The sequence below is a fragment of the Hibiscus syriacus genome, unplaced genomic scaffold (assembly GCF_006381635.1).
Source record: "Hibiscus syriacus cultivar Baekdansim isolate YM2019G1 unplaced genomic scaffold, ASM638163v2 tig00110597_pilon, whole genome shotgun sequence".
Lineage (NCBI taxonomy): Eukaryota > Viridiplantae > Streptophyta > Magnoliopsida > Malvales > Malvaceae > Hibiscus > Hibiscus syriacus.
The window spans coordinates 3,448,882-3,473,879 of NW_024062795.1; the positions used below are offsets into that span (position 1 = coordinate 3,448,882).

General features: G+C 35.7%; 3 protein-coding genes and 1 pseudogene across 7 annotated transcripts; 3 read left to right on the forward strand and 1 right to left on the reverse strand.

Moving 5' to 3' along the window:
- Nucleotides 1–544: 544 nt before the first annotated feature.
- LOC120134486 lies at nt 545–4,400 on the forward strand. 3 transcript variants are annotated; one of them, XM_039150916.1, is made up of 5 exons: nt 545–634; nt 1,456–1,909; nt 2,644–2,690; nt 2,773–3,739; nt 4,037–4,400. In XM_039150916.1, the coding sequence occupies exons 2-4, from the start codon at nt 1,594–1,596 to the stop codon at nt 3,715–3,717; spliced, it is 1,308 nt and encodes a 435-aa protein (XP_039006847.1). In that variant the 5' UTR covers nt 545–634; nt 1,456–1,593; the 3' UTR covers nt 3,718–3,739; nt 4,037–4,400. The 3 variants fall into 3 exon arrangements, with proteins under 3 accessions (XP_039006847.1, XP_039006849.1, XP_039006848.1); XM_039150918.1 differs by having other exon boundaries at nt 4,156–4,400; XM_039150917.1 differs by lacking the exon at nt 545–634 and adding an exon at nt 1,077–1,199.
- A 1,169-nt stretch (nt 4,401–5,569) lies between these two features.
- LOC120133922 (probable receptor-like protein kinase At2g21480) lies at nt 5,570–8,245 on the forward strand. The gene has a single exon (XM_039150413.1). The coding sequence runs from the start codon at nt 5,570–5,572 to the stop codon at nt 8,159–8,161; it is 2,592 nt and encodes an 863-aa protein (XP_039006344.1). The 3' UTR covers nt 8,162–8,245.
- Nucleotides 8,246–9,048: 803 nt separating this feature from the next.
- Nucleotides 9,049–17,758, forward strand: LOC120134206 (annotated as a pseudogene).
- Nucleotides 17,759–18,568: 810 nt separating this feature from the next.
- On the reverse strand, nt 18,569–22,071 carry LOC120134553 (BEL1-like homeodomain protein 6). 3 transcript variants are annotated; one of them, XM_039150987.1, is made up of 5 exons: nt 21,604–22,071; nt 20,309–21,129; nt 19,667–20,046; nt 19,530–19,590; nt 18,569–19,314 (listed from the first exon to the last, which is right to left on the reverse strand). In XM_039150987.1, the coding sequence occupies exons 2-5, from the start codon at nt 21,062–21,064 to the stop codon at nt 18,619–18,621; spliced, it is 1,893 nt and encodes a 630-aa protein (XP_039006918.1). In that variant the 5' UTR covers nt 21,065–21,129; nt 21,604–22,071; the 3' UTR covers nt 18,569–18,618. The 3 variants fall into 3 exon arrangements, with proteins under 3 accessions (XP_039006918.1, XP_039006917.1, XP_039006916.1); XM_039150986.1 differs by having other exon boundaries at nt 21,317–22,071; XM_039150985.1 differs by having other exon boundaries at nt 20,309–21,204; nt 21,317–22,071.
- Nucleotides 22,072–24,998: the final 2,927 nt, after the last annotated feature.

The following is a 24,998-nucleotide window of genomic DNA, read 5'->3' on the forward strand; positions in this document are numbered from 1 at the left end:
TCTACAATGCTACTTTTCATTTTTTTTTTCTCAAAAAAGTATATATAATTTTTCTCAGATTAACCGCATAAATTATGAATTTGCTCTCTGTAAAAAATTATTAAATTAACCAGGTGGAAGCTAGTGTAAGCAGGGAATCAGAATCACTTGCTACCAAAGTATAATTAAGTTCACCATTAATTCCGTCCAAAAGGGTTTAACGGCTGATAAATGGGAAAGACTTTAAAACGAGTTGGTTTAGTTATGATTTTTATCCCTTTATCATACTAAAACTTGTGATTTTATCTTTCAATGTCTACTTTAATTTGTTTTTTTTCTATTTTTATGATTTTATTAATAAATTAAAATTGGTATTAATGTTAATTATTTCTTCTAATTTTAATAATATCAACTAATAATAATATTATGATGTTAAATTAAAGTAGAAGAATTAGATTCCAAATTTTAGTAATAGTATAGGGACTAAAATTAAAATTAAAATTAGAATTAAAATTAGATTCCTATTTTCCTCTTTCTCCTATATATATATATAAAAATGGATAGAAGTACTTAAAGGAAGCACAAGCTGCCTTATATTAAAACACCGCTTTCTTTCTATTTACAAATACGCCGCTGCCTATCGGAGCTCAGTCAGGTACAGTTCGGTTTCCTCCTATTCCGATGTGGAAGAGATGTTTTATTGTCCGGCTACCTAAAGCACCGCAAGAATCTAGTATTATTTATTAAAAAATTATTTTTTCTTCTTTTATTTTTTGCTCCTTTAATATAGATGTTTTAGATTTTGATTTAATTTGTGATTTTTTCTGTGGTTATATCTTGACTTGGACTGGGAGTTTCTGTTACTTTGGCATTTATTTCGGATCTCTTCTTCACCTTTAAAGTGATTTCGATTTTGTTCGTTTTACTATATTTAGGGTTTTTATTTTTTCCCAATTAATGATAGTAATTATTGATATTTTGTTTTGTAATTGAATCCACTCTTATTTAGTCCCTAGAAACAAGCTAATTGCTCGATGCTTGGTTTTTCCCGACTTTTTAAAGTATTTCGGTAAATTGTTTCTATTTTATTTATTTTTTGCTTTCTCTTGAGTTCTGAGTGAGTTGGTGGGCGTACTATGAGTGTTCTTCTGATCTCTTTCACTTTGTCTCTCAACTTATTAGCTGTTAACTGATTGAAGTTCACTTTACTATCAATAACGGTAATTGTGTTCTTTTTCTTCAAGAAAAAAAAGGGAAAGTGTTTTTAGTTATTTTCGTTGGTTTAGACTTCCTTTTTGGTGGGTGTTCTGGTTAATTTCAGCTTCGCTTTTTTCTATTCCTTCTGTTTTAACATCTAATTCAACTTTAATTAAAGATTAGATAGATTGGGGGTTTAAAATCAGATGCAATGAATTTTAGTAGCATTTTAATCTAACAATAGCCACGTTGATGTTCTATTTTGTTTTTTGGTGTTAGTAATTGAAGGTGTATGAAGCAGGTGGTTTTCCTTCTACAGTACCGCTGATGCTAATATCGGTTGAGTTCGTGTTTTGGATAATGTGAATAATGGTTGTTTGAATACTGTTAGAGAATTAGTTTGTATTGTATTGGATCATGGGGGCTGCTTGTTGTGTTGCTGCTAGAGATAAAACTATCGTAAATGGGTCAGGTAGCGATGTTCTGCATAGGAATATAAGGTATTCACCGACATGGAGTTTCCGTTGGGATAACCGAGGGCGCGTAGCCGGTGAAGACACTTCTATAAGTTGGTTCTCAGATGCAGTAAGTCGGAATGATGGATCAGAGATCAAATATGAATCTGTATGTGCATCTGAGGATGGAATTTCGTCCGAGAGTTTTCAGTCTCGTACGTGGCAAAAGTCCCCAATTTCAGAAGAAACTGCTGGGCATGTGAGAACTCCTGCTTCAGGTAAACTATTGGGATGCTGGTCTTAGTGTGAATTTATGGAATTTGGGAATGTTGAAGTTAATTTTGAATGTTAAACTACTGGGATGCTGGTCTTAGTGTAAACAAAGAAAGTTGCTTCTGAGTTCTGAACAAAAGTCTGAAAAGTGACAAGCTCAAGCCCTTATAAGTCATGGAAGGAGATGTAATGTATAAATTTATTTAAAAAGTGAATTTTATGTTTCCCACTTTTCCTTCTCAAAATGCAGATCATTTTCCGTAATTTACTAGGTTACTTCATTTGGTAAGATCTTGAAAACCAATTTTAGAGGAGTTACATGCATAACTGGATTAGCTTTGGCCCTTGGTTGGACAGTGGTCAATTTTGCAAGACCATTCTTCTGGCCTTTGTTTTTCCACCTTATATGAATTATGCGAGTAGTGTGTCAATACTTCATTTTGGTCTTCTTTTATTTGGTTGGGGGGTGTTCATGTGGACTTTTGTAAAGGATGGATGCAATACAATTTTCCAACATTTCTATTAACAGGATATGTATGGAGTCTAGAGGGTCTTCTTTTATTTTTGGGTAGAGGGTGGAGAGCAATTGAACTGAGATTTTCTCACTTGTCTCCTTGTTTTCATTCATGGGAAAAAAGTCATTTTTAAAATGTTGGTCTTGCCATTCTATCATAAGGTTGGTTAAGAAAGGTCCCCTTGGAATCGTTCTATATAACATTCTTTTACATTTATTGTGCAGATCAATCTATTTCAAGGAATATCTCCATTGATGTGAACTCAGAGCAGGTAAAACTCTTTTCCCCCAAGAGGCAGTTTCAGGCATCTCCTTCATATCACATTGTTTTGAGAAATATGGATTGTGTTTCAGGCGAAGGAGTCAGTAGAATCCCCTGCGGCCTCTTACTCATCTCCTTCTAAGTTATCACTTTCGTTGCCATCAGCTTCCTCCTTAGCAACATCCCCTATGTCTTCGCAGAGTCATGTCTATCCTACCAGTTCAACAATAACAAAGTGGCCTCTCAAGACTCCCGGACATCATCTATTGAGTCAAGTATCTGATAACCGAATTCTGCGATTAAAGTCACCTAATAGATACCTGGTTGGTGAGGAAAGGCTTGTAATGCCTTCATGGAGCAATGAATCAAATGGGGGCTCTTGCGGTGGTTCTTCTGATGGTTGGTCTATGCATGCCTTTCCTGAACTTCCTACATCTCGTAGGGAGAGGTGGTCTTTTGATAACGACACATGGAGTTTTCATCGTGAGAGAATAAGTAAATGCAGTGGCCGAACCTCGGCATCAGCTTCTGTTGATCTGCAAACATGTGGTGTTTGCTCGAAGCTGTTATCAGAAAAATCTTTGTGGAGCACTCAGAAGATTATCATTGGCAATGATCTTTCTGTTGTTGCTGTGCTAACTTGTGGCCATGTTTACCATGCTGAATGTTTGGAAAATATGACTTCTGAAATTGACAAGTATGACCCTGCTTGTCCAATATGCACTTTGGGGGAGAAGAAGACAAATAAATTATCTGAGAAAGCATTTAAAGCTGAAATGGATTTTAAGGCCAAAATCAACAAAAAATCAAGGAGCCGTGTTGTTGATAGTTATATGGATGTGGATCCTATTGTATTTAATCGTATAAAAAGTAGTGGGCATGAAGGTAAGGCCTCCAGTTCAAGCATGAAAAGCTCCTTGGGCAAGCCTTTCCTGAAGAAACACTTTTCCTTCGGATCAAAGGGAAGTAGATCCCCTTCAGAGAACCATTCTAACTGGAAAAAGGGATTTTTCTGGGCCAAATCCAGCAAGATCTGAATGTCTTATCTGCTGTTAGAAGGTTAGTATCTCTTTGACTGATGTACTAAATTTTTCAGTACAGGTATAAAATTTCCTTTCATCAGCTTAATAAGGTCATAATTGAGACCGCAGTCTGTCTTTGTTTCTGAGTTTTCAAAGTAGTAGATGTATCGTACACCTGTTAATTTTGACCCTAACCTGAAACCAGACTCGATTTCCTTGAATTTGAACTCGACCAAACTTGATTTTGACCATTGAAAAATAATGGTCCAAACCCGTTAATATTTAGTTTCTTGGGTGGGTGTGGTCGTGATTTGTTGCTTTTTATGTTGTACAGATTCTGATTTTCTTCTCTGCAATTGTATCGGAAATATAGGGATTGCAGACAGTGGTTTGCAGGATGTCAATTCATGAAGGATTCTTGATATCATTCTGAAGTATTTTTTTTTTCAACAGGGGTATCCTATGGGACTCGCTCTGTAAAGAAGAAAATGGAAACTATAGGTGAAAAAAATAGGCTCAACAGGAGGAAGAAATATTTTAAACAATGGAATATAATATAATATATAACCTCATGAGTGATGTTATTCTTATTTTGTACAGACTGATCTGTTTCTTGCTTGGACTGCATTCATACACGAATTGATTCAATATGAAATCCTGTATGTGGCTAATTGATTTTGGATCCTTTTGGAAGTCAATTATTTTCGTCATGATTCGTTAACATCAAAATTATTTCTATTTTTCGAATTTTCAAGAATTTCACTTGAATTCTGATTTTTCCAACTCAAACTCTTTTTGGTTACCACTGATTCTTCAATTTTCTAAAATATAAATAATTGAAATTTTGAATTAATCTATTCTTAATTTAATCGGTTAATTTGTTACATTTAAATCATGGGCCGCTTGAGCTACACGTTTTGTACGAAATTATCGGAAGTGGATCATTGCCTGATTCCTCGCCACGTGTAATTCCTAAAGTTTAGTACGATCATCGATGGATTTTCCATCTCTGAGACCCGATACAAAACTCCCTTGCTACTTAAGTATAGTCGAATTCGAACTTATTAAGTAATATAAGTGATAAAATTGAATGTTGTTTATTTTATAGATTTATTACTTAGTAATAAATTAGTGTCGTTCATTTTAGAGATTTTGAATTTGAGCAATTAACGAGCGTGATTTTTTTAGAGATTTTAAATTCAAACAATTATATATGTAGTGTATGTATTCTCTATAAATTTTGAGTTCGAACAATTATATTTATATATGTAAGGCGTTTGTTTGATCATTGTCAAACACATTGGATTAATAAATAAATAAACAAAAACTACAGTCGAACTCTTCTTCCTTTTTAAGACATGGTGTATGAAACCAAGTAGAATTGCTATTACTAGTAGTATGCTTTTTCTTTTGGATTTACAATTACTAGTAATATTTATTTAATTATTATTTTAAAATTTAAAATATAGTTTTTTATATTTGAAACATGGCACGATAGCTGTAACAGTTAAAAATTCAGTTAAGCAAGTTCACTATTAAAAGAAAGGGAGGAGTTTTGGTTAAAACATTAGACCATGTCCAATGCTACCAAATGTCTAAAAATGGACACCAAAACCAACAAATTCTCAACGAAAGAAGAATAACCCAAAAATCATTCTCCACGAAACATTGCCCTCACAATTTATGTATTGCAAATCCAGTTCCTCTGCCAACCCCTTTTCCACCATTGATATCCCAATCATAAAACACAAAAAAAGAACAAACAAACAAATGTAACACCATTTCCTTACTCTCCCCGAACACCTTTTCGTTGGTTTTATTTTGTTTTCTGTGTAACATCCCCCCCCCCCACTTTCATCCAGGAGGGATGGAGATAGGAATGAATCCCATTAAAACATCACATATTGTTCCACCACCACCATCTTTATCCATGTCTATCATCCTTGTAATAACGTTCTTATGTTGTCCCACCTCCGTTGTTTCCCGTGCAACGGGTATTTTCAACCCCACGGACAACATCCTCATCGACTGTGGTGCCAACGATGCTCCGAAGCTCCCCGATGGAAGGATATTCAAGACCGATAAAGACGCGTCTGAGTTACTCAACTCTAAGGATGCCGTTCAAGTGTCTGCCTCCAATGTCGATCTCCCTTCGCCTTTGTTTTTAACGGCAAAAGTGTTCCACGAAGAAGCCACCTACACTTTCGAGCTGAAACGACCCGGTTTCCATTGGCTCCGACTCTATTTCTATTCTATAAAAGATGGCAAATATGATCTTCAGCAGTCCACGTTCTCGGTGTCGGCGAATCACTATGCTATCCTTCATAACTTCAAGATTAGCAATGCTAGTATACCTGTTCTCAAGGAGTATCTTCTTAACTTGAATGACCCTAGATTTGTTCTCAAGTTTTCTCCCATGACGAATTCGTTTGCTTTTGTGAACGGCTTCGAGATCGTCTCGGTGCCGGATAGTTTGATCGCGGACGAGGGGACTTCGCTTTTCCCGGTTAACGCCTTCCAAGGGTTGTCCAAGCATGGTTACCAAGTTGTTTATAGGTTGAACATGGGGGGACCTTTGATTACCCCACAAAATGACACCCTAGGAAGGACTTGGATACCTGATACTGATTATCTTAAGGATAAAGCCGTAGCTGCAAAAGCCTCTACTTCAACAAGTGCAATCAAATACCCCGAGACGCTAACCCCATGGATTGCACCGGCAACGGTTTATTCATCCCTCATTGAGATGGCGGTCGCCGAGGCGAGCACAATAAAGTCAAACTTCAACGTGACATGGGAGATGGAAGTCGATAAAGCGTTTGATTATTTGCTCAGGTTGCATTTCTGTGACATTGTTAGCAAGGCACTCAATAACCTGTATTTCAATGTGTATATCAATGGTAAAATGGCTATCTCCGGGTTGGACTTGTCGAGCATAACCGGTGGGCTGGATGTTCCGTACTACAAAGATATAGTAGTGAATGCTTCGACGTTCACCGACAGACTAACTGTTCAGATCGGTCCACTGAACCAGGATACCGGAACCGTTAATGCGATCCTTAATGGATTGGAGGTGATGAAAATGAGCAACTCGGCCAATAGTTTGGATGGGGAATTCGGTGTCGATGGAACCTCAAGCTCGAGCCACAAGGGTACAGTGGCCGTCGTCGGTTTCGCCATGATGTTTGGTGCCTTTGTGGGTCTTGGTGCAATGGTTATTAGATGGAAGAGGCGACCCCAAGATTGGCAAAAGAGGAATAGTTTTTCTTCATGGCTACTCCCACTCCATGCTGGAGACAGTAGCTTCTTGAGCAAGTCAGCTGCTTCCCAAAAGAGCAACTTCAACTCATCGACACTAGGCCTAGGCCGTTACTTCTCTTTTGCAGAGTTGCAAGAAGCGACCAAAAACTTCGACTCGAGTGCAATAATCGGCGTCGGTGGGTTCGGAAACGTGTATTTAGGTACGATCGACGATGGAACCCAAGTTGCTGTCAAGAGAGGGAACCCCCAGTCCGAGCAAGGTATCACGGAGTTTCAGACAGAAATCCAGATGTTGTCAAAGCTAAGGCATAGACACTTGGTGTCACTGATCGGTTATTGCGACGAGAATAATGAAATGATCTTGGTTTACGAGTACATGTCCCATGGACCTTTCAGGGATCACTTGTACGGGAAAGATTTGCCGTCTTTATCGTGGAAGCAAAGACTCGAGATCTGCATCGGAGCAGCTCGCGGACTTCACTACCTTCATACCGGTACCGCACAAGGCATCATTCACCGCGACGTTAAGACCACCAATATATTGCTCGACGATGCCTTTGTTGCCAAGGTTGCAGATTTCGGGCTGTCAAAAGACACACCAATGGGGCAAACTCATGTTAGCACCGCAGTGAAAGGCAGCTTTGGGTACTTAGACCCAGAGTATTTCAGGAGACAACAATTAACTGAAAAATCCGATGTTTATTCGTTCGGCGTAGTCCTACTCGAAACCTTGTGCGCAAGGCCAGCCATTAACCCACAGTTACCTAGAGAGCAAGTTAACTTAGCCGAGTGGGCAATGCAATGGAAGCGGAAGGGCTTGCTTGAAAAAATCATTGATCCTCATCTTGTTGGTGCCATCAATCCCGAATCGATGAACAAATTCGCCGAGGCCGCCGATAAATGCTTGGCCGAATATGGTGTCGATAGGCCTTCAATGGGGGATGTTTTATGGAACTTGGAACATGCTTTGCAGTTGCAACAATCATCCTCGGAGGGAAAATCAGAGGAGGAAAACAAACAATCAAACACCGCCGACACCGATGCTGACACCACCATGCCGACTCCAGCGGTCACTCCACCATCCGAAACCAACTCTCCAGCTCCTCAACCGGAAACCAATCCATCAACTGGAGATAGTGACAACACTGAATACTCAGGGTCAATGTTAGCGCAGTTTCAATCGCTGGATGGTCGATAAAACACTGCTGCTCGATAATTAGGATCATAAATTCTTGCATTTCAGGAAGGAAAGCATTTCGTTTTTCTCATAAAAAATATATAAATATGAGCAGCACTTTCTCTATGTAACGACAATTTCATCTGAATTTCTAAAATTCAACAACTTATATCAGAGCATACAGTGCGATTGATATATATATATGCATTGTAGTACTGTTAATATTATTTTCTCAGTTGTTTACATTATCATATGCATTTCAATTAGAATCAGTTCCAGCTGCTTTCGGGGCGTAGTTAGAACTTTGTTGCTAGAGGATCAAATTTGGATTATAAATTATTGTAGGAAGTAAAATGTACTTTTATCAATGTATTAGTTTATAAACTTTGCAATGTTTAGAATGATTTAGATCACTATTTTACCGTTTTATGGGTTCAAAGTGTACTAACTTATAATTTTATCATATTTAAAAGAACTTAAAGATTGATTTTGCAATGTAAAAATATATAATAATTAATTAAAATTTAATAAATCGATAATATAAGTGATCAAAACTTAAACTTAAGTTTTTTAAATTTGGTAAGAAAAAATGTACAGATATGAAAAGAAAGTGACTAATCCAGTAATTTACCCTAATTTATTTTTCTTCGATCACATTAAATAAATTAAAAGAAAAAGAAAAATCTCTCATTTTTTAGTTTCATCATAATACAGGGACTAGAATCCACAATTCCTGAAACTTTTCGTTCCGTACGCAGTATCGTACATTCCGTTATGGATTTGCCACTTGTTGATTTATTATTGGTCGACGGTACAATGTCCGGAGCGACAACTACTACCGAATCCTCTCACTTCACCTGTACATATATAGCACACGCTTTCTAGCTTCGAGCGTAAGTTCATTTTCTTCTTTTATTTCTTCGCTTCACTCAGCAAAATGTAAAGAGTAGATTCATTTTAAGCATTTTTTCAAATTTAGGGTTTCAAGGTCGGATTCTAATGTTTATCTTATTTTGCTTACGCTTTTTTGGTCAAATTGTTAGCAGCTACATTTACTTCAGTTGAGTGATCTAATGGAACCGCCATTGCCGGTTACGCCAACAAATTGCGGAAGCTCAAACGGTATTTCATATTAAATCACCAATGTGTAATTAATGATATTTAGTGGTTTGAATCTTAGTTTGTTTGACGTTGATATACGAGGTTTTGCGTTTGAACATGTTCAATTGTAATTGTTTTTTATTTATGATCATGACAGATCTAAAAATTTAAAATTAAAGGTGTAAAATTGTAATACGATTTTCTAAAATAATGAATGAGTATCAAATTTTATTATTATTTTATTTATTTTATCACATTAAACTAAATTTAATTTTTTTAAAACAATGGTATACACTTGCTCCCTAGGCTTAGTGTATTAGCACCTGATTTAGGGATTAGGATTAATGCATTTGCACCTGATTTAGGGAGTAGAGATTAGGGATATTGGTTAGTTTAGATATTGTATAAAAAATGATGTGCTTTCATCCATTTTCTTTTGGACCATTTTGATGCTGCGTTTTGATCGATCGTATGTGATGATGATCTTCTTTTGTTTTATTTGCTTTAGTTTTTTGCCATTTCGCTTTCCGTTAACTTTGAACATTATTGTTCTGTTTATTACTTTGCCTGGAAATTCGGGACGCCTTTTGATTGTATTCCAACTGTATAAACAAATAAAATATAAAAATGAGCATAAGAAGAAAAAAGAGAGAATATTGACCTAATATTTAGTCTGTTTGGCTTTTGTCTTTTGATAATCTTGTTTATATTCTCTGCGATTGTTGACAGAGTCTTGTTCTAATAGTCGTAAAAGGAAGAGATTGTCGAGTGTTTCAAAAGAATATGGTAGCATGTCAGCCAATAGAAATCATTTTGATGGAACTGAAAATAAGCCTAAGGTCTCTACGAATGTTACTGATTTTTCCGACCCATTTGCATTCACTACTATGCTTGAAACCCATAATATTGGAGGCCAATACGGAAGTGTTACAAAAGAAATAGAAGCCCTTTTTTCTAGGAATGCACTTTTGGTGAGCAAAATACTTGCTTTGCATCCTTGTCTTTCCAATGTGTCGGTAGATGTGAGAAAAGGCCAGAGGAAAGAGGCTTCACAGGTGCCAAGACGACAGCTTGTCCATTTGTCAAGGAATTTTTTAATCGACTAGAAGGATGACACGGTTGGAAGTGGTATCGCATCAACAACGTCACCTGTAGTGGTTCTGGATTCAGATGATGAAAACGAAAATACGAGGTCTCTGTGCGCTTTTCAGGAAATTGTATTGAAGAAGCCATCTGAGGTGTTACTCTCCAAGGAGAAAACGGTATGTTCTTTTGCACATATTTATAGTTTTATTTGTGTGTCTGAGGATGCTATGAATATCAAATCTAAACACTGTGTTACTCAGACTCAGGTGTAAGTGTCCAGCATAGGCACGTGTATGTATTTGATACATGTATGGCCAGATTTTTCTAAGTTTTTCTACATATGTGGAGGATCCTTGAAGATCATATCTCCATATTTAAGTGTCCGACACATACTTCATGAAAAATGAAAAGTCAGAACTTTAAATGTATTAAGGTTATAAAATAATTTTGATTTTTTTTTAAGAAAACCGCTTTTTAGTTTACTTTGCATATTTCGTGGTTCAAAGTTAAAGGTTTTTATGTTTTGGTTCTTCCATATAGGGGTTCAGCCGACTCAAATTAACCCAACATGAAAGTGGGGAAATACGGTATTCAAATATTAGATGATCTTTCTGTTTGTAAGTGTGTTTGTGATAAAGAAAGTGAGATTTAAGTTTTTAGAGTCTCTGCATTTTTGACAAAAATGAAGTTGTGTCCCTTCCCCGTTGAAATGGCATGGTTTGAGATGGAGCAAAATGAAATGAAGCTTAGGGACTGAGGTTCTTCATCACTTGTTCTGAATGTTAAAAGAGCCAAACTACACGGGAAAAGTTAACTTTACAAAGTTGTGGGTGCATGTCAAGGTGGACGAGGCTATATCTATCCATTTAAATATAAATTACACATCGAGTAACCTTTTGTAACAAAAAATACACAACGAGAATCCATTGTTGAGTGAAGCCATAGGACCTCAATTGACCCTGAAGAAATTTTTATTTTATTCAGAGGAAATCAGCCACATAATCCACTACTAAGTGATGCAGATATATGTTATTGTCTAATTCAGATTTTTTTCCTCTTAATTTATCTACTAGTTTCATCCCAATCCTATTGGCCATTGGGGACATGTTCAATGTCACTGTTATATTAATGGTTGATTATAGGTCTTTTGAGCTAATACTTATAAAATGCTCACAGGCGAGGGTATTTCGAGTGTTCCATTTTTTTTCTATTTTTATCCAATCTTAATTTGATTGGCGTGATTGATGTGTTTCAGGTCAAGGAGTCTATGAGTAACAGAAGTTACCTGAAAGAAAATGTTAATCTAACCAGTGAAATTGATCTAAAGAAGGATGAAGACAACCAAAATTCGAGGCCTTTGCATCCTTTTCAGGAAGTTGTATTGAAGAAGCCATCTGGGGTATTACACTCCAAGGAGAAATCGGTATGTTCTGCACATATTTATATCTTGAGTTGCATTTCAGGATTGAAATAGGGATATAAAAGTCACTACGAACATTGAATTTACATATCTATTTTTTTGAAAAGTTGAATTTACATGTAGTAGTTTTATATTTTTTTTTAAGAAAGAAAACCTCTCAGTTTAGTTTGAATACTTCTTGGTTCAACCTCTCAGTTTAGTTTGAATACTTCTTGGTTCAAAGTTATAAGCCTTTATGATTTAGTTATTTTTTGTACGATTATTATTTAATTCAACCCACATTCACCCAACAAGAAAGTGGGGAAATACGGCATTCAAATATTTACATTAGCCCTTAGTCAGCTTTAGTTTATTTCCATGCCTTTGCAAGTTTCAATAATTATCTTTTGAGGACATCAACGGAATCTTACGCCTGTAACCATGAATAATGTTAGTCTAACCAGTGAAATTTATCTCAAGAAGGATGAAGACAACAAAAGTCCGAGGCCTCTGCACCCTTCTCAGGAAATTGTATTGAAGAAGTCATCTGGGACATTACCCTCCAAGGGGAAAATGGTATGTTCTTCATGTGCACATATTTATATTTTGAGCTGTGCTTTCGAGGATTGAAATAGGGATATAAAAGTCACTTGTTCTTCATGTTAAAAGAGTATAGTTTGGGATGGGGGCACGGGGAAAATTGAAATGATGCTTGCAGACTAATGTTTCTTCATCATTTATTCTGCATGTTAAAAGGTTCGAACATGATGATATGGGAGAAATTTTTTACTTTAGAAAGTTGTGAATGCACATCAAGGTCTATGAGGCTAAATATTTAAATATATTTGTTTTCGGAGGAAGATAACTACATATCCACTACCAAGAGATGCAAATGCATGTTATTGTCTAATTCTGATTTTCCTCTTAATTTATTTGTTAGTTTCATTTCAATCATATTGAGGACATGTTCAATTGCAGTCATATTTATGATTGGTTATAGGTTTTTTGACTTTACTTATAAAATACTTTTTCTTCAGTGTATTTCAGTGTAATGGTTATGATCTTCAATCTCTCTGTGTATGTTTCATGTTTTTCATTTCATTTTTATCCGAACTTAATTGATGTGTTTCAGGTTGGGGAGTCTAAGAGTAACAGAAGTAACCTGAAAGAAAATGTTAGTTTAACCAGTGAAATTGGTCTCAACAAGGATAAAGGTGTTTATGTTGGTGTTGAAGAAGATGCCGATACTCAAAGTGAGAATGGAGATGATGGATTAGGAGATATTTGGCAGCAGATGTCAATGTCATTAGAGATTTCCAAGGTATTTCTGACTCGTGAAAAGTAATTGGTAGTACCTGTTGTCTTCTTTCTAATATTTATTGATCATTAAACTGCTTTTGAAAAAGTGTTGAAGGTGCCCTTTTTAGAACTAGATTGTATCTAGATGTCCTCAAATGTTATGGTTCTCTGTTTTGGGCCACCACTTGTGCAAACGTCCTGATGTAGTTATTTTGAACTTTTTATTTCTTGAAATTGTCGAGACAACTAAGCACTCATGGTTTTGGTTTGTGTTTTGATCTGTTGTTTGCTTGGCCTCATTCTGATTGTATTGGGTCCTCTACATTTAGGTTGATAGATGAGTGGAAAAAATTACTGAGCAAAACGCATAATAGTGGATTCATAACATATAATTTTTCTAGATGGAATTAGTACCTTATCTAACTTTATTTGCACTTGATATTACTTACTAGCATACATAGTCATGAAAGATTGTGATAGGATAAGAGTTCATAACACATAATTCATGCTTCTCACCTTCATGTAGAATAAGAAACCTCTTTTTTACATATCAGAATCAGTATAATGTCAATTATTGAACTTCGGGCAATTAATTATTTCCAATGTTCACTAATGATGCTTTGGTAGGATGGGTTTGAGGATCTTTCAAGTGAACGGATGTCAGAATATGAAGACTGTGACCATTCTTTTGTATTGAGGGATGATATCGGTTATGTGTGTTGCATTTGTGGAGTTATTGAGAGAGGAATTGAGACCATAATTGAGATCCAGTATAACAAGGTAAATCAATCTTATGATCATTCATCTCAATCTTATAGGCCCTATCAACTCATTTCCTGGCTGAAAATTTCAATGTCTTGAGTCTATTTTTTTCTTTTTATTTATTCAGGGTAAAAAGAGTATACGTATTTACTTATCAGAAGGACGGGATGTCAAATATAGAGGATCGAGTGAAACTGATCGAATTAAGTTGTCTGAAGGTGATTTAAAAGTAACTGACATAGCTGCTCATCCAAGACATAGGAAGCAAATGAAACCTCATCAATTAGAGGGCTTTAATTTTCTACTGAACAATTTGGTAACAGAGAACCCTGGAGGCTGCATCCTGGCCCATGCACCTGGATCTGGAAAGACGTTTATGATAATCAGTTTCATGCAAAGTTTCCTAGCCAAATATCCACATGCTAAACCACTAGTTGTTCTTCCAAAAGGTATCTTGGCTACATGGAAAAAGGAATTCCAAACGTGGCAAGTAGAGGATATTCAACTGCTTGATTTTTATTCTGTGAAAGCTGAAAATAGGTCTCAACAATTGGGGGTGTTGAAGCAGTGGGTTGAGAGCAAGAGTATCCTTTTTCTGGGGTACAAGCAGTTCGCTACCATAATATGTGATGGTGGAACCGGCAATATTCCTGTTTCTTGCCAGGAGATACTGCTCAAAGGGCCTTAAATTCTAATTTTGGATGAAGGCCACACACCAAGGAACGAAAACACTGATGTGTTACAATCCCTTGCAAAAGTTCAAACACCTCGAAAAGTTGTACTTTCAGGAACTCTCTATCAAAATCATGTCAAAGAGGTATTCAACATATTGAACCTTGTTCGACCAAAGTTTCTTATGTCAGACTCTTCAAAATTAGTAATGAGGCGGGTAATGAGCAAGGTGCAAATACCTGGAGGGAGGAGGCAGATCAAATCTGGAGCAGATGCAGCTTTTTATGATTCGGTGGAGCACATACTGCAGAAGGATGAAAATTTTGAGAGGAAAGTCTCGGTCATACATGATCTACGTGAGATGACCAGCAAAGTTCTTCATTACTACAAAGGAGATTTTTTGGATGAGCTTCCTGGACTTGTTGATTTCACTGTTGTACTTGGTCTTAGTCCCAGACAGATGGATGAAGTTCAGAAGTTAAGAAGGTATCAAAGAAGGTTCAAGATTTCATCTGTTGGTAGTGCTGTTTATTTACATCCAAAATTGGGTTCTTTCTCTGAGAAGTCTGACACGACTGATGATAATATAGATGATAAGATTGATGACTTGTTACACAAATTAGATATCAAAGAAGGAGCCAAAGCAAAATTCTTTCTTAATATGTTAAATTTATTCGAGTCAGCTAGTGAGAAGGTCCTTGTTTTTAGTCAGTATCTCATCCCCTTGAAATTTTTAGAGCGATTATCAGTGAAAATGAAGGGTTGGCATCCAGGAACAGAGATTTTTTCGATCACCGGTGAATCAAGTAATGAACAACGGGAGTTGGCTATGGACCGCTTCAACAACTCTCCCGATGCTAGAGTTTTCTTTGGATCTATCAAGGCTTGTGGAGAGGGAATTTCTTTGGTGGGGGCATCACGAATTATAATCTTGGACGTTCATCTGAATCCATCTGTGACTCGCCAAGCCATAGGCCGTGCATTTCGCCCTGGACAAAAGAAGAAAGTGTATTCATATAGATTGATTGCGGGTGATTCTCCTGAAGAGGAGGATCATGCTACTTGTTTCAAGAAGGAATTAATTGCAAAAATGTGGTTCGAGTGGAAGAAGTTATCCAGATGGAAAGCATCTACATTATCTATGGCAGATTAGTGTTGATTAAATCTGTTTTATCATCTCTACCAACTTTTTTCCTCTCTATTTTCAGAATGCCTAGTAAGGTTTATAGGAAGCTCAACTCTATTATGTCAAACTTTTTGTGGGAGGAGGGTCCTTTAAAGGGCCGAATTCACTGGGTGAATTGGAAAAGGGTCTGTCAACCTTTAGAGGAAGGTGGTTTGGGAATCTTGGATTTGAATTTCGCCAATAGAGTGCTGCTAGGTAAATGGGTGTGGAAGTTCACAAATGAAAAAGACTCACTTTGGAAGAACATGATTTGCAGCAGACATAATGTGAGCATCCAGTCCTTAGACCTCAGCAAGGCAGTCTCTCCGTCGGATTCTTGGATATGGAAGGTTATTACAAAGAATTTTTTGGCAGAGGACGAAATTGGATATGGTTTGAGATCTCACTCGAAGATTCAAATTGGCAATGGAAAGTCGGTTGATTTCTGGCATGATGTGTGGCTAAACGAGGATTCCTTAAAGAATCAATTTCCAAGGATTTACGCTCTTTCTAATAATAAGTGGGGTAAAGTTTCAGAGTTTGGCAGTCTAATGAGGAACAAATGGATTTGGAACATTCAGACGAGGAGGAATCTCTGCGATTGGGAGTTGGATCACTGGATTCTCTTGATGTCATTATTGGAGAATGTCGGTCTCTCGGATTCGGTGGAAGATTTTCTGGCATGGTCGGGGAAGGGAGATGGATTGTTCACTGCTAAAGCTTGTAGGTTGACCTTTTCTTCCAGCTCAGGGGGTAATTTCATGTGGAAAAGGTTTGTTTGGTCAGGTTTGGCTCCTCCTAGGGTCGAAACCTTTCTTTGGCAGGTTGCTCATCAAAGATTGGCAGTTAGAACGGAGTTGATTAGAAGAGGAATTCATTTGGAGGAGGTCTTTTGTCCTTTTTGTGCTAAACAGGAGGAAACAGTTCAGCATTTATTCATATCGTGTTTGATTGCATGGGACGTATGGAGCAAGTTCTGGAGGTTATGGGGAGTCTCGTCTGTATTGCCTAAAGATCCAGTCTCTTTGCTGTGTTCTTGGTCGGACTTAAGGCCTAAATCAATTATATGGAGCCTTATTCCGGGGGTAGTTCTATGGTTATTATGGAAGGCTAGAAACTCGGTGGTTTTTGAAGATTGGAAACTGGACAGATCTACTCTTTTCTTCATATGCAGATTCAGATTGGTTAAATGGTTCCTAGCCAAGTACCCGAATGTTTCCATTCAGGTTGACTCTCTTGTAGGGGATCCTACACTTGCAGATAAGCATCAGAGTAGTGACCATAAAAGGATGAAGGTGCAGGGATGGAGTCCTCCTCCACTTCATTTTTTTAAAGTTAATGTGGATGGGGCAGTTAGTGGGGATGGGCTGCTGGGGGGTATTGGGGGCATTTTAAGAGACTCGGATAGTAAAATTCTAGGGTCTTTCTCGCACGCTGTTGGTCCAGGTCCCCCTCCACTTGCTGAGCTGAAAGCCATTGAGAAAGGCATTGATTTCTTCCTTTCGACGGATTGGGCATTGAAAGGAAGGTTAATTATAGAAAGTGATTGTAAGTCAGTGGTGGATTGGATTTTGTTGCCGACTACATCTCCTCGTTTTCTTAGTTCGTTGGTTCAAAAAATTGCTTCCATAATCACGGAGAGGGAAATCATTATTAGACATATCCCGAGGAGTTGCAATTGTGAGGCTGATTCTCTAGCTAAACAGGGGATTGAATGAATATTATTAAGTGTCATAGAGGTTTTCTAGCAGGTTCTTGGTCTATTGAGGCTGAAGGGGTTGGGAAAGTTTTGTTATTGTTTAAGGAAGGTTTGGTCGTTTAGGGAGTTTTGTTTAAATATTCTGTAATTTTTATGGCTTTGTCAGTGTGTCTTGGTTGTATTTTATGTAATGAGTCCCTGATCAATAAAATCCTAAGGCACTCTTTTCCTCCCTCTAATGATTAAGGAACTTTCTCAAGAATTCCTTTAATCAAGAAGGGGGTTTTTAATGAAGCCTGTAATTTCTATCAAAAAAAAAAGTATTGTGGTGACCGAGTGTTTGACATGGAAACTGTTAATATGAATGAGGGTAAGGATCTGTTTTTGGAAAGTCCATTGTTAAGAGAGGATATTAGGTCTCTGTACAAAAGGTGAGTTCTTTTATTCGAATCAGTTCTCATTTATTTTCTCTTGGTTATTGCATTCCGACTTCTGTTCTCCATATTTTCAGGTAGAGGCTGTGATCATGGCCAGCGGGATTCCATAGACACAAGTAATATCTCACTTCTTTTGTAGTCAATCAGCCCATGCATATATATATCCTTGTTTATACGCTTCTGAAAACAGTGTGGGCAAGTTTCCTATATTAACCAATTCGATGCTTTAGAAATCACCTTTTCTGACAGTTCTAGATGACTTTTTCCCCCTGGAGATCAGGAGGATTTATAACATCTATTATGAATCCAGAATGTTTAGGATCTAGAAATTTCAAATTTTCAGGTAAGGTTCCAATGTGATATTTTCATGCAATTTCCTGTTTAACAGCATGTTTTTTTAGCACAACCCGTAATTTGAACCAAATCTATTGATTAGAAAATAGTGGTCATGATGATTTCAAAAATATGCCAAAAATTTGTATTCTTTTTGTGGCTTACGGACACCAATCAAAATGTAGATGAGATAGTGGCCCATAAAGGCATGCAGAGCACAACATTGAAAATCATCATGTCCACCTGCACCTACAACTATCCAATTCCTACCTTTTATTTCTAACTATTTTTTTAATCCCTGAAGCTGCACTATTTGTACACATTTTCTCTTTCATCATATTAACAAAAATTATATATCTTTACAAATATGCTGAATCACCAATCAATTTCTTAATATATTACAGCTACTATGCTTTTATAGTTTACCATGTTCTGAATCTCTCTGCTTCTGGTTCTTCCGGCTCCCTCTCCATAAGAAAATATATGAAGATTAATGCAAGTTTAAATCTGCAGTCCAAGTACATATCATTCTACAAAATCACGTAACATCTGAGAGGAACTGAACCCTTGTTGCCGATTACCGGGGTTTATGCATTCAAAATCCGCTGTTTCGGCTCCTACCGAAGTTGTTATTTGATTGTACATTTCATCCCCTCTCATTGCAATGAAATTTTGATGATGGCTTCCATCTGTCATGCTTATGCTACCATCCTCGTAATGCTGCAATCCCAGAGTGAGAGATACACCACTTCCACTGCCAAACCTCCCCAATTCCGAAACATTGTAAGCCGTGGCCGCCATGAATTGGTGACTACCACCATCCAGATGAACACTTTCATCGGGGATATTAGAGTTGCCCATAGTAAGCCTATGCTCCTCCCTTGGCTTCTGTAATACATACTCGGTTTCAGCTTCTCCGCATGTGACATTCAGGAAACTAGCTCCGGGAGTTGATCCCGAGATGCCTACGTCATGAACATTGTCAGATTTGGAATCCATCAAATGCCCATTGCTATGTCTCTCTATCGCCGATGAGCCCCCACTTTGTTGCAGATCTTCACCTCTGTCCTTAGAGGTCATTGTATCACCTTTTGTTGCTTTGACAGCATTATCAGACGAAGAATTAGAGTTCATTTCTGCATCAGCAAATTCTTCCTTGTACATCTCTTCAACCATAGGCTTCCATAGACGCACCCGAGCATTTATGAACCAGTTTGAAACCTGGGCAGATGCAAATGTATCATTAAGGCATCAACAATGAAATATATATAGAAAGAGTGACATCATTTATCGCATGCGTCTAAATAGATTACGGCACATATTGATCAACAATGAACACTACTTGCACCGAACAATTTTCTTCATTTATATATTAGTAAGATGAGTAGTTTGCAGATGTCAGGTCTAGATGAAGTGAGAAACTTGGATATAGTAACCTGACTTCTAGTCAAGCCTGTCTGTCTTGCCAACAAGATCTTATCAGAATCCTTCGGGTAGCTGGAGGAAAACCGAAATAGCAATTAGTACGACATTGAGAAATCAATAACACGGGAAGTGTTGCATCGAAACTTACGGATGAAGAAAATGCTCGAATAGCCAAGCACGAAGTATTGAAACAGAGCTTTCAGGGAGCCCTCTCTGAGGCCTCCAAGCATGTTGTTGCATCATTCCAAGCTGCTGAAGAGCTCTCTGCTGCCTTAGCTGCTGATCCACATAACGTAGACGTGTAATCCTCATGTCTTTACTGTTTTCCGAAGTATCCTGCTCGCTGAGACTTGTACGTGTTGCCTGAATTTGACCGTTAATTGCATCTCGCAAGCACCGAAAGTGGCACGATATAGTCTGCAATGCAAGTGCAGTGTACGGCTTAGCAGCTCCACACCCTGCTACCACGTCAAATGATGATACCACAATCTGCATCTGATGATAATATTGTTTATACCTTCTATCAACCTGAAGTATCAACCATTCGACACTAGACATGATCAGAAAAAGAAACACAATAAAACAATAAAGATATATCAGAAAGAACAAAGTAATACTAAGAAATCAAACAGAAAAGAACCTAGTTCCACAGGTTCTTTTTGAAACTACAACGAAAAATATTCAACTAGGACTCTGGCTGCAAGAGTTTATCCAAAAAGTTTACACGAAATTGTGTTGACCTCGGCAACAAATGGGGTAAAAATATACAATCAAGTTATCTGAATCTTACCTCATCCAACATGGACAACAGTTTCGTTAACTTGCTTTGTAATTCCTGTCTTTCAGCATGTGAGAGCTCTTTTGGAGGGTTCATGGAGGATTCTTGCTGGGTTGCAGGCACATTCTTCGATCCCCCATCTTCATCGGAACTCTTCACCCGATTTTCTTGCGAGTTTCGTTTTTTCCCTCCATCGGGCTGTTTGAGAGCCTTTTGAACATTAACAACTTCATCCAGCAGTTGTTGTGCTGCCTTGAGATACTTGGAATTAGGAATAGTTCTTGCCATAGTTAACATACCATATGCAGACAATTCCCCTTTATTCGAATCTTGATTACCACCAGAAAAACCGAAATCGGTATTCCGATAAGGGATTTGAATTCCAGAAGGGATATGGGTACCAAGGCTTAAGGATAGTCTTTGACCATTGTGAATGACGCCGGAAGCACCAGTCATTGGCTGCATAGCCAGCATTTCATTTCTATCGTCCCTCCAAGCACCAAAACCATGGTCCCCGAGGTTAGACAAGATTCCTTGCTGCTGTGAAGTCGAAGCAGAAGCTTCGACGGCTGGAATCTCGGTGCAGTTGTTTTTCAGCTGAGAATTCCCAAAAAATGCATCGGAATAGGACCCTGAACTCATATACAACATCGTATTACCAGGAAGAACTGATCCCTCTAGATACGAACCCGGCACCGTCGATTCTCTTAAATAGATCATCGGAGCTGTATCTCTTTGATTGTCGGAACCAGTGTAATAAGTAGCCATATTTCTTTCTTTCTTCAAACTCTCCTTGTTCCGGTTCAAGTCAAATTACATAGTCACGAAATTAACTAGAAATAAGCAATCGAAACAGACTTCCATCATGAACAATCTTGAGCATATTCAGAAAAAAATAAAGAAAAAAACTGCAAAGAACAAACAAAAAACTTTCTTATGTTTGACCATCTTGTTCATACACAAAAGAGAAAGAAGTAGAAAAAAAAACATATATACACATGAATAGAAGAAGAAAAATACCTGGAAACCAGTAACAGTTGTTTGAGGTATGGGGAACAAAGAATTCTCAATGACACCACCGGATCCGATGAGGGGAAATTTCCTTAGGAAACCAAACACTTTGTGATCCCAAGAACAATCCAACACTTCAAAAAAGAAAAAAAGAGAGAAGAATTCTTTGATGTTTGTCGCTCCAAATAAAAGATGAACGATAATAATAATAATAATAATAATAATAATAATTCAGAGCAATGAATGAATTCTATCACTTTTATTTTTTCTTTGTTTGTTTGCTCCTTTTTTTTTACCAATCATATATTATCCAATCCATCATTTCCATTCAAACCCCACGTGAGAGATTCACACACAACTTGAACTTTGAACCCTATGGCCCTAATCCCATGATAGCTTTTCTTTCTCTCTGTAAGACTGTAACTATTTCTCTCTTTTTGGAGATAAAACAAAAGACTTTTTAACTTCCAGAGGTTATTTGCCTTGAAACCCAGAAATTGTAATATTTCAAATTCTTACAGTTTCTTCTTCTCCATCTTCATCTTCTTCTTGGTTGTTGAAAAAAATATGTTTGGTTAAGGAGTTCTATCTCTTAACTAACAGTTGGTGGACCTAAACATAAAAACCCTTTCCTTAAACCCTCCTTCTCTCTCAATTTCAATACCCCCTCTGCTGTCTCTCTCAGCTTTCAGCATGGGAACCTCTGTTTTTCCTTTTCTTTCCTTTTTCTTTAGCTGCTGCAATATCTATCTTATATCCACCAAGAATGCCATATTCTATATCCTTCTCTTATTTACTCCTTGGCTTAATTGCAATATATATCCCAAATTATGGATCGGGCTTTAAAATTGTCTGAACTTTCTAAAAATGTATTAATTAAGTCTCAAAATATCATTAATCAAAAAATTTCATCAACCTAGCCGTAAACTTTTTTTCTTGAGAAAATAAAATTCCCTTTAATCAATGAAACTATCCCAAGAATTAAACCTAATTGGAAACATAAACGTTAAATACTAATGCCTAGAGCAGTTAAAACCTATAAAATTTAAATAAAAGAATAAGAAATTAAAATTTATAAAATCTCATAACTTACAAAAGTTAAAATTTGTATGATTTCTTCTATGTGTTTACATTGTATCAACTAAAATTTTCTATCCACTTAAATATTAAAAATATGTTTAGACACTACAGTTTAGTTGTATGAAAATATAATTACTATTTCAATAATTATACTTATATATAATTACAAGTAATTTTAATTATATAGACATATTTGATAGAAGAAGTGTAGTTATACTATAATTTTCTATATCATATTTAGTAGTACAAATTAGGATTATAAAATTACTTAAATTTAAAATTTTAAATAATATCAATCATAAAATTAAAAAATATAATTATTCGCGTAATTGCACAAATACTCATCTCTTCAAAATTTTGAGAATATAATTGAAAGTCTCTGATCTCATCTAATTTAATGTGATTCACAAATTACAATAATTATTTAAACATGTCACCCATGTATAATCGCACTCAAATCTTTATCTTAGATACTCTTAAGGTTTAAAAATGATTGAAAAATAAAAGAACTAAATCCATAGTTTACACATGATACAGGGACTAGTAGAAGAATTTGACATTTCCAAACGTGAAAAGCGAGGCAGTAGGTACCCGTGCACTGTACTTTGTCTATTTCCTCTAACTAATGTTTAGTTTAGATACTCTTATGGTTCTATACTTTCCTTTATTTATGCTTTTACACCCTCTGCTTTTCCTTATTTGCATTTTATATTTATCTTGGATTGAACTTTTATTATAATTCAGACTATTCACATCTATAAATAATCTCTTAATATTGAAAATTATTTATTACAAAAACATAAAATATAAATAAAATTATATAAATATCACACGAACCAAGCGATCTCATTAGTTAAGAGATTTGTTTTTATCCCTTAAATACGCAGGAGTATGACTCTTCATTATTAAATGATTGACAGTCTTTGAACAAATATTATCTTGTGTTCATCCAGATTTATCAAACAAAATTATATAAGAATCGAATCGTACTTTATGTATTCATGTTGAATTAAACTTGTTTTATGACTTAAACTATTGTTTCTATTATTACATTACAACTAAATAAACTTTTTGAATAGATACAATTTGATGAACATTGAATCAGATTTCGTATTCATCTTGAATTGAATTTAAACTAATTAAATATAGGTAGATAATATCTTATTATCTAAATTATTTCTGACTTAAACATAAAAAATGTTATAATTACATTTGGTGGTGCAATTTATAACGCTACACATAAAGTTTGAGTGGTCAGCTTTTATTGTATTCAAAATTCATACAATAAATGAAATTCAAGAAGTAAACTCATATGAATAGAAGATTCAAGGACTTGAATTAGTCAAATACGTAGGATATATTTATGCTTGTTGTTGTTGTTGTAGGCCATAAGTAGATTATTTTTCAAACAAGATTGCCAACCAATGAAAATACATATAATATATTATTTTTGTCATATACAATATTTGAGTGTGTTGAAGTATTTTTGCGAAACATTCTATAATAAATTACTGGTAATAAAATATTAGAGAGCCCACACAGATTGTTTTTGCACCTAAGAAATGGCAGATAATTAATTAGTAAATGTAAGAGAAGATCATCAAATTCTAAGTTAAAAAATTTCCCCTTCAAATGTCAAAATTTTGATTTAATAATTTTAAAAATCGTGGTAGTATAAATTAATACAACAATAAAGTTACATTTTAATTTCTATTAAAATTTAAAGTTAAATTTTTGTCTCTCAAGAAATTTATAACTTTATACTGAGAATATTCAAAAACCTTGGATCTCCCTTATCAAGTGTACCAATATCTTATTGGCATAATTTTTTAATTAGAAAAATTAAAACTATCACGGATCTTATGTATTCATTTTATATAATTGGAAAATCTATATATATATAGAGAGAGAGGGGGGGAGAGGGGTGGCATGGTTCTCAAGCTTTTGAAGAAACAAAACCAATTAAATTTTTAAACAGTTTTTTTATCAAATTAAACTCTTAAATCAAAAATTTATATTAATTTAAATTGAATAATGAAAAAAAATGAAGTCCTTCGATCAAATTTCACCATCAAGTCTTAATACTTTTATTGAAATATTATTGTCACACGAAACAACGCCGCTATGTCATGTTAAATTTGTAGACATAGACGAAAGTAAGATTTCATGTTAGATGACGAATTTCTAAAATTTTAAGTTAAGAAAAACTTATAAGATTTTAGGGGGTAAAAATATATTTTCAATAGAAAATACAAAAAATATCTAAAATATACAGGAATTTAAAATTTTTAGGAGTAAACACCCTACTTGTTCTCTTTTAAATTTATCCATGATTTTAGATTTTTAAAGAAAATTTCTAAAAATATTATTAAAATTGTAGAATAGTCTAAATATTTTTAAATATTAATGAAGTTTTTAAAATTTCATTTGGTAGAATTGTGATGTGATTTATAATATTAATTGATTAAAAGTATTAGATTCAACAGTTAACCTTAATGAAAAATGATGAATCGATGAAACTTCAAAATATAAAACTTAATTGAATGTAAAGATAATGGAAAGATTTAATTAATTTTGTTAAAGCTTGAGGATTTTTCTTAAATCTAATTTT